Source organism: Eufriesea mexicana, unplaced genomic scaffold (genome assembly GCF_001483705.2).
Source record: "Eufriesea mexicana isolate 0111107269 unplaced genomic scaffold, ASM148370v2 scaffold14421, whole genome shotgun sequence".
NCBI classification, from domain to species: domain Eukaryota; kingdom Metazoa; phylum Arthropoda; class Insecta; order Hymenoptera; family Apidae; genus Eufriesea; species Eufriesea mexicana.
The window spans coordinates 186,035-195,581 of NW_016921875.1; the positions used below are offsets into that span (position 1 = coordinate 186,035).

General features: G+C 41.6%; 1 protein-coding gene and 1 non-coding gene across 2 annotated transcripts in view; both read right to left on the reverse strand.

The window, feature by feature from the left end:
* Positions 1 to 8,160, reverse strand: part of LOC108553964 (mitochondrial uncoupling protein 2) — a 15,541-nt gene extending 7,381 nt beyond the window's left edge. The window contains exons 1-4 of the mRNA XM_017909064.1: positions 8,085 to 8,160; positions 1,114 to 1,274; positions 747 to 1,058; positions 390 to 511 (exon numbers count right to left, since the gene is read on the reverse strand). Of these exons, the coding sequence (XP_017764553.1) occupies positions 390 to 511; positions 747 to 866 (242 nt within the window). The 5' untranslated portion in view covers positions 867 to 1,058; positions 1,114 to 1,274; positions 8,085 to 8,160. The remainder of the gene's footprint in view (positions 1 to 389; positions 512 to 746; positions 1,059 to 1,113; positions 1,275 to 8,084) is intronic.
* A 943-nt stretch (positions 8,161 to 9,103) lies between these two features.
* On the reverse strand, positions 9,104 to 9,177 carry TRNAI-AAU (transfer RNA isoleucine (anticodon AAU)). Its single transcript has one exon. It is a non-coding gene; the product is annotated as a tRNA-Ile (tRNA).
* Positions 9,178 to 9,547: the final 370 nt, after the last annotated feature.

Sequence of the window (9,547 nt, forward strand, 5' to 3'; positions counted from 1 at the left end):
CGGAAGAGCAATGGAATCGCGGGGCCACGTGCAGAGAATTGGTGAAATTCTCGAGTCATGGAACACCAAGAAGCTACTTGAAAGAGAGTTAATATGCGGACTATGAAAATTAGCGATAACTCGAAGTTACTCGAACGAACAGCCCTACGATCAGCCAGTACGGAATTTTTTCTTTTTCTTTTTCTTTTCGTTTCTTTTTTTTAAAGTAAATTGAAATAGTGAATTAATCATTCGAGAGGGCGTGAAAAGTTGCCCGGCGTATATATATAGTAATTGATTCGAATCGGAAGAATCGTATATACGCTAACGATATTTATATACGATATCGTAATCGGTTTTACCTACCCCTTGTTCGTCTTAAATTACGGATAGGATCGTGAATGACGTACCTTGCTCCTTCGAGTCTGATGATGTTCCCTACTGTCCTCCATAATCCTAGCTGCGTATTTCGAACCGCCAGCATAGAGCCGTTCGTGGTCGCCAGCAGGAGAGGACGACTTTCTCCGGCAATCTAAAAAATTGTACACATTTCGTTTCTATTTTGCACGAGCAAGCAGACACGTTTACGTTTCAACGGTACTCGGAATACTTCCGAAATCCGTGGCTCAACGACTGCCTATCTGCAAGAACAGAACGCTGCACGGTTTAAAAGGTTGAAGATCGTGGGGACGCGATTGACAGGACGTTGCGGTCAACGTCCACGTCTGGTTGCACGGGATTACCGAAACGGACACCTGTGTATTTACCTGCATTCTGACTTTGGCGGTGTCCAAAGGAAACGTGGCTAAATCAGCGATGCAGGCCGCTGTGCCTGCGGAAAGTAACTTCACCCATAAAGGGGATTCGTCCGACGCCTGTTGCTTCATCTTCGCTCTCGTTGCTCTCGCTCTCTTCTCGACAACTTTTTCGTCGCGTTTTAGCTATATGTCTGATCAGTGCGTTCTAGGTTGATGTATGCGTCGGATGTATGGGGGTTGGAATAGTGCAAACAGTCGAATTCTCTCGACTCCTTTATATCCCCGCGTGACTGTTCGATCCTTCGAGCTTACTCGGCTTATCTGAGCGAGATCCTTTGTTAGAAAAGCGATATGTACACTATATACAAAGTCCTACCAGAGGACAGGAACCTTTAGATGATCATTTAGCAGACGGCTGGTTTAAAGGTAGAGCCTTTTAGGTTCCCTGAAATGATCAGGATACGCATGCAGTCCCCCTGACCGCGAGCACTCGTGTTTGATGTCTTGATTGTGAAGTACTTTATACATACTATTCTTCTGTAACAGACACCAAGAAGAACACCAGTCAGATACAACTGTCACACCGAATCGAGCCTTGGGAAACGCGCGTGCACGCGTCACGTCGATCTAAATAGCCGCGTCGATCGGTCGAGGCCCAACTCTGATTGACACGATTAGCGATAGCCGAAGTTCGACGACCCACCGATCGAGCATCGATCACTAGATACACGTGAATAAGAAACAGGTATAATTCGCTGTTATCAGGGTGCCAACGCGCGAGGCTATCGCGATACACGGATCGGTCGCGTGTGCAGAGACTCGGCAACCGGAACGACCGATCGTTCCGTTCAGCCTGCTAGCGAGTTATCGCGACACCAGTGTCATCGTTCCACTCGTTCCCACGCTTTGCTTTTACGTAATGACACGCGAGAAGCTCCGACGATGACAGCTTCTTCGCACGCGTAGGTCGCTGAACGTCTACTCACGAGTCGAATCGCGAAAATAGATCGCGCAAAGGAGAATTGGAGAACGGCCAGACAGAGAACGCTCGAACACGAAGCTTCGTCTTGTCCAATCAGCGTTGTTATCTGCTGACAGCAACTTTCGAGCTGACTCGTTTATTCCGAATAAAATGTAAAATATCCGAAACGGGGCATTCGGTCTTTGAAAAGTCTCTGAAGAGGCTTTAACCACTCGCGCTAGAAAGACGTGCCACGCACGTCGAGATGCTTTTGTTCCAAAATCGCTAGCGACGTGTACACCACGTCGATAGGCATTTATCGCAGAAATAAAAACGACGTGGGCTGCACGTCGGCTGACAACTAGATCGTTCATTTCTGGAGCTACAGTTCCAGAGTGCACGGTGCCGCATACTGTCATCTATATCTTGGAAGTATTTCAGAATCGATACAGTACCTCGCGACGTCAATGTGACACCTTACAGCGTGTTATACTGTAGCTCACGGCACCGCAACCGTAAGTTTATTGGTAGCGCAGGTGGTTAAAGGGTCTTTAAGAAAATAAATCTAATAAATATTAATTAATCTGATTAATCCAAAGATATTGTAGGATACCATTTTCAAAGAAATTGCGAATCTGCTATCGTGTTGGAACCCGGATTTCAATATACAATATAGGTTCTAGCAACGAGGCTACGAAGTCGACGGAGAGGAAAAAAACTAAACTGAAACTGGGACTGGACTGAAACTGACCTTTCGCAAATTTTGTGGGTGCCTATATAATGTTAGTTTTTGGTGGGGTGAAGATGACCATTGGTCCTTAGTGAAAGTAGGAATAAGTCAATTGTTTTTGGACTCTGAAATTGGTCTGCGTTTATCAGCCAGGCCCTTCTAGTACTAAGGGCCAACGAATCGTTAGTCATCCAACAATTGCCAACAAAAAGAAATTATAAACCGGTTGATATTTTCTAGCAGCAAATGGAAAAGTTATTTTAGATAACAAAATTAACGCTAGATTTACTGGACCCGTTAATTTGACGGAAGGGTTGCTCCAATTATACGATGGTAACAAATTTAGTTAACTTATATTAAGACTGTTAATATAATACATAATTGTTTTTAAATTAAACTAATCGCAAAAAAGAAGGCACGTGGTTTGCTTTACCTGTCAATTTGACAAGTGTCCTTAGAAATAGGTATTCAGATAGCCTCTGTGAATCTAGTGTTAAGTTGCGCGGTCTCTACGGGCAGGTGAAGTGTGAGTTAAGAAAAGCATCAAAGCATGGTCCTTGACGACCAAAACAGAGTCCTTAGAAATTAATTCTGAAGAGTATGAGCATAAGTCGCTTGGTTTTGGAAATGAAGTTAAATTAGAGTGCATCTTTGTGTGTTTTCGTTTCGTCTTGGTGTTCTTTTCCTAAGTTAAACTAGTTTATGAGTTTTGAGTTCGTGTTATTCTGTTCTTGTCGTTTTGTCAATTTTTGGTGTCTCAAAACCAGTTTCCGCCATCCTACGATATTAATTAATTTAATAGATATTAATTACTTAATAAATTAGAATAAGTGTATAACGAATAATAGCGAATCTCGTGGTCTTTTCGTATTTTTTGAAATTCCCGCCACGAAGCTCCGTCTCCCTTACGTCAAACGTAAACCTGAATCGTTTGAGTGTTTTAAAAGTTTTCGAATCTTTTTACCAATTTTATAACGATTATGATGTTCGATAACGTATCACGATCGCAATTACAAAGAAAATGGTGTTTTGAAAATTCGAATATAAACAGCTTTGCGTGAACTCGTATATAGCGGAACCGTGTTAATTAATAAATGAGCCTCAATTGAAACTTTACACAGGCTTCCTATTTTCCAACCTGTATAATTCGTTCCAAGAATATATATACCCAAGCATACAATTAACATTTCTGGTTATTAGCTGTGTATATAGTAAGGTATAACGGGAAGTCGACCACCATTTGCGTATCTTCTTAATTAGCGACTATTAACAGAATTAAATGCACAATTAGCGGAAAATTCGTATTTAACAAATTCACTAAAGTCTTTCAAAGAACGAGTCGCAGTACACGGTCTAGCTTGGCGCAAAGATCAAATCGCGCTTCTTCGAAGCCAAGTCTATAAAGAGCTAGAATAGGACTAGAACTGAGGGAAACGAGTTATAACACGAGACCAGATGTATACCTCGTTATTTACCCTGTAATGGAGTATCTCTGATACGAGTGAATAAATCTACATCGATTTCTCTCATGAAGATAGAAGTTCAATGTTCTATCAGAGATACGCGACTCTGGGATAGAACCTGCATAGAACCTAGGCACCTAGAGGGTCACGTATATGTGACGCGTTAAATATTAAACAGCGAACTCGTTACGTATTGAAATAAAATTCCTTTCAATTCCAACCACGGAATTTTCGCACAAACGATTTGCATTTTGTCGCAGCGAGATCTCTGTTTTGCGAGGTTTGGAGCAAGAGACTCTACGGCGAATGTATAAGTCCGACTTAACCCTTTGCACTCGACGATTTTTTGACTAGAGAAGAATTTTTTGACTAAAAAATTGACGATACTTTTTTGAACAGTAAGTAAAGAATTGTATAATAATAGAATTTTAGAATTAGTTGATTTCGATACCTCGCGTACTATTACATTACATAATTTGGTATATTAATTAATATCGATCTTCCAATTTTTATGAAATGATGACTGATGGTCACCTCTCGAGTGCAAAGGGTTAATAAGTGGAATAATGGAATAACAATGGCGAACTCAGTACGTATTAAGATAAAATTCCCTTTAATCTCATCCACGGAATTTTCTCAAGAACAATTCAAGTTTCATCACAGCGAGATCTCTGTTTTGCGAGGTTCGGAGCAAGTGACTCCATGCTATATACATAAATCCGACTGAATAAATGGAATAATGGAGTAACAATAGTGGACTCAATACGTATTAAAATAAAATTCCTTTTAATCTCATTTATGGAATTTTGGCAAGAACGATTCGCGTTTCGTCACAGGCAGATCTCTGTCTTGCAAGGTTTGGAGTAAGAAACTCCACAGCAAGTGTATAAGTACAACTAAATAAATAGAATAATGGAATAACAATGGCGAACTCAGTACGTATTAAGATAAAATTTCTTTTAATCCCATCCGCGGAATTTTCTCAAGAACGATTCGCGTTTCGTCACAGGGAGACCTCTGTCTTGCGAGGCTCGGAGCAAGCGTGTCCACAGCAAATACGTAAATCCGACTGAATAAATAAAATAACGGAATAATAATGGAGGACTCAGTACGTATTAAGATAAAATTTCTTTTAATCCCATCCACGAAATTTTTGCACAAACGATTCGCATTTTGTTACAGGGAGACTTGTGACTTACGAGGTTCGGAGCAACCTCCTCCACTTCGAATACGTAAATCCGACTGAATAAATGAAATAATGGAATAACAATGGCGGACTCAGTACGGATTAAGATAAAATTTCTTTTAATCCCATCCACGAAATTTTTGCATAAACGATTCGCATTTTGTTACAGGGAGACTTGTGACTTGCGAGGTTCGGAGCAACCTCCTCCACTTCGAATATGAAAATCCGACTGAATAAATGGAATAATGGAATAACAATGGCGGACTCAGTACGTATTAAGATAAAATTTCTTTCAATCCCATCCACGAAATTTTTGCACGAACGATTCGCGTTTCGTCGCAGGAAGACCTCTGTCTTGCGAGGTTCAGAGCAAGCGTCCCTACGGTGAATACGTAAGTCCGACCGAGTAAATGGAATAACGAAATAACAATGGCATTGTCCCATAGTTGTCTTCGTTTTTCACCATTCCCAGAATCGCGGTTGACGTTGTTCGATCGCGGTGTTCAGTGTCGAAACCAGTTATATCTGTGACGCGTTATTGCGGTCGTGAGGTTATTTTTGCCAAAGAGAAACGTCGACAGGTAGTGTTTCGGCACGATCGGACTAATGGCGGTTTTTGTTCGGCCGATTTCTGCAGCTGAGCCAGGTAGAGACTTCCGATCGGTTCGAGGAGAAAAACGAAGAAAGTACCGTTGGCTTCGACGACCGGGCCGAAGTCCGTTTGGAGATTCGACTCGTACCTGGTTACCGTTTATCTTTTCGTTTATTCACATCGGTACGAGTTCGAATTCGCGTTGTTTTCGTCCGTTTCGAAGGAACTAGAGGGTCGTGTTTATTCCAGCAACTCGTGTTCGTCGAACGCGATCGACGCGTAATTCCGTTGATGTTTCGATTCGAGGATACGATTCGAGGTCGAAATTAAATCTAGGCGAGGGAGAATATTAAAATTCGGTGAATCAGTCACTGAAATTTCGACGATTTTTATAGACTTTCAATTTAAAAATAAGATCCGAGTTTGAAATTAAATCTAGGCGAGGAAAAATACCGGAAATCGGTGGAATTGTGGGTGAAATTAAGACGATTTTCATAGACATCCGATTCTTAAACGCGATCCAAATTCGAAGTAAAATCTAGGTAACAAAGAATACCGGAATTCGGTGAAATTGTGAGTGAAATTAAGACGATTTTTATAGACTTTCAATTCGAAAATAAGAACCGAGTTCGAAGTTAAATCTAGCCGAGAAAGAACACCGAAATCGGTAGATCAATCGCTGAAATTTCGACAATTTTTATAAACGTTCGATTTGAAACTGAGATTCGGGTTCAAAGTGAAATCTAGGCAAGGGATAATACTGAAATTCAATAAAATCGAGAGTGAAATTAAGACGATTTTCATGGACGTTCGATTCGAATATGCGATCTAAGTTCGAAGTGAAATCGAAACGAGGGAGAATACCTGAATCCGGTAAGTTTAACGTGAAATTTCCACGATTTTTATCCTCAAACGACGGAAATATATTGAGAACCGCTTGCCATAACCTTCGTTTTCTAATCGCTCGTATAAACTCCGATACTATCCGCAACTAAACGATTTCTCCATCGCGAATGCGTGATATCGACGCGCTGGTGCACGAAGACTATGGCTGACGCTTGCAAACAATGCGATCGATAGTAAACTTCGGCCATGCGCCTGCACCCATTGCTGCACCCATATCCTTCTTACACCCAACCACCCTACACATACACGCATTGAAATAAATATCAAGGACATGCTATCTAGCACCTACTCCTAATTAAAATTTATAATTCCCTCTCGACTCGGGACACGATCACGGTTTTCATCAATTATTCAATTATTTCACCAATTACGCATATCAGAAATCTCGTGGAGACTATTAGCGAAAGGATCAAAGACCGTGAGACGGGAATATAAGCGAGGTATATCTCGAATAGCTATCTTTCTTTCTAACCATCACTGATGGACCTTGAAGAGGCGGATCCTGACATATCCTTGCGCGCACAGCTGCTGGAAAGGTCCGGGTGTATTGATTATCCTCGACGCGAATGCGATGGCGGTATGGCGGTCGTCGGTGTATACACAATGGCCTGGAACTGGTCGCCCTATTGTTCCCAGATCCTACCATCAACTCGAGGTACAAATGCCACGAGACAGACCGTGTAATCTCGGCACGAATCTCCTTTCTAGAGAGACGCCATAGACAGATGCAAGCGCCACTGCTTCTCGAAACCAGACTCTCGGAATTTCTCGTTCAAAATTTATCGTTCACGACCGTTCCCGAGCGTTATTTTCGATACGAACGACAGTCCGGCCAAGTTTTCTCGTGAAATTAGCTAATTCCTGCCAGGTGGGAGTTTGGCAAATCGATGTCGCCAGCTTCGACTATAACGCGCATATGCGCTGCAGCAGATGACTGCAGGCCAACCATTTGGCTATATTCGCTTGGACACGTTGAAATTTTTATTCGTTTAGTCGGTTCTAACGATCGAGCACGATTTCCAATGCCGCGGTATCAAAATCGTTGCATTATGTAAGTCGCCATTCGATGGCTGCACCCTGCTTTACAGCTATTGGTTTAGCGAAAGTCAGCGATACTTGTCGTCAAAGCGGCCATCGATTTATTACCGTGAAATATTTAGGAATAACGAAAGGTGAGAACACGATTGAAATGTTTCCACCTATCAATGGCGACGCCTATGTACGTCGAGATCGATGAAACAGAGAATAGAGAGAAACTTCGGGATTAGAAGTTTCGAGATATGTTCCGACGTTTTGTTCTTAGGGGATAAGAATCTTAAACGAATTTGGAGAAAATGGAACGTCCACGGACAAGTCCGAGCTATGTATGTCTAATTAATCGATTAAACGATTAAAAATATCGGATGTTTTTTTAATTTATTAGATAATACGATTAATAGTTTAGTAAATGGTAAATAGATAACGCGAAAAGGATGAAGAACAATGATATTTGGAAGAAGATGTACTTACCAAGTGTACAGTGAGTGGATAACAACACAACTGGAACAGGTTACCGTGAAAGCATCGTTTATACCGGCTCCTCGACCAATAGGAACCGACCACAGTTGAATTCTGCCTATCAGCTGCCGCCGGTGACGTCAACCTTAGCCAAAGAAAGCTCAGCTTGCGGCCGGATCGATAAGTTCCAGGAACGTGCTGGTATAATGCCCTTTTAGCTGCATACAGATATATATATATATGCATCGGTCGAGGGCAGGCGCATAACGCTCAACACCCCTTCAATGATGGAGGGTTACATATCGCCGAATATACACGTTTGAGACATTGGAAATTGCCATTGCTCATCGTGCAAATTCATTTTCCCGCATACGCGGTGGCTTTCTGCATCGGCGAGCTACATATGGCGCAGCTAACTGTATTCGATCCAATGGACGAACGGTTCGAAGGGAAGAAAGAATGTCCTTCGAAAACGTGTTCTCATTCGTGTGTGATCGATGCTTTTTGTCGCATGTGTCGTTGCTGCAGACGAGTCCCACGATTCGATACCTTCCAACCACGTTCGGTTTTCTTCCTTTTTTCTTGTTTACTTATCGTTAACGTTGTAAAATGTATTTTTCTTTTTCTTTTTCTTTGCACATATAGCAGACTTAAGATAAGAATTAGACTAACGTTTGATAGCTTTCGATAAACATTCATGGCCTTTTCAAACACTCGTGTGTTCGTCGCGAATAGTAATCCTTGAATCCTATTACACTTACACGTCTTATCCAAGAGATAACGATGATATAACGTTTAGTTTAATCGACTTCACGTGTGTCTTTAATGTGACTGATGAGATCCGTTGGTTATTAAATTGGGAACGAAATTCACATGATTCTCGTTCGATCGACAGATAAATGTACTGTTTGAAACCCCGTATGACGGAAGCGATGAAGAGGACAAATTATAGAGGATTAGAGGTTATTAAATGTAAAGCTACTATATGAAGTAATACGTGTAGAATAAACGGAATACGAGAAAAAAAATTTTGGCCCATGAGGGGATCGAACCCGCGACCTTCGCGTTATTAGCACGATGCTCTAACCAACTGAGCTAATGGGCCTTACTGCCACATCCTGGATTCATATGAGAACTCGATGTTCAACAACCGTAGGAAAGGAGAGGAGAGAGTGGGAGAGAGGAGAGGAGAGAGTGGAGAGTGGGGAGGAGAGGAGAGAGTGGAGAGAGGAGAGAGTGGAGAGTGGAGAGGAGAGGAGAGGAGAGAACGAAATGGGTTGATTTGTCTCCCGGAATGGACCCCTGGAAATCCATGTTTTCAATGTAATATTTTTTAAATATACGATTGTTATATTAATTAATAATTGTTCGTTCATCTTTCGATATATCCTATTTGAATAGCTCGTAGAAATAAATTTGTATACTTGTATTAAGATAATCCATATCTCTGTTATAGTCCATTACTTAGCGAATAA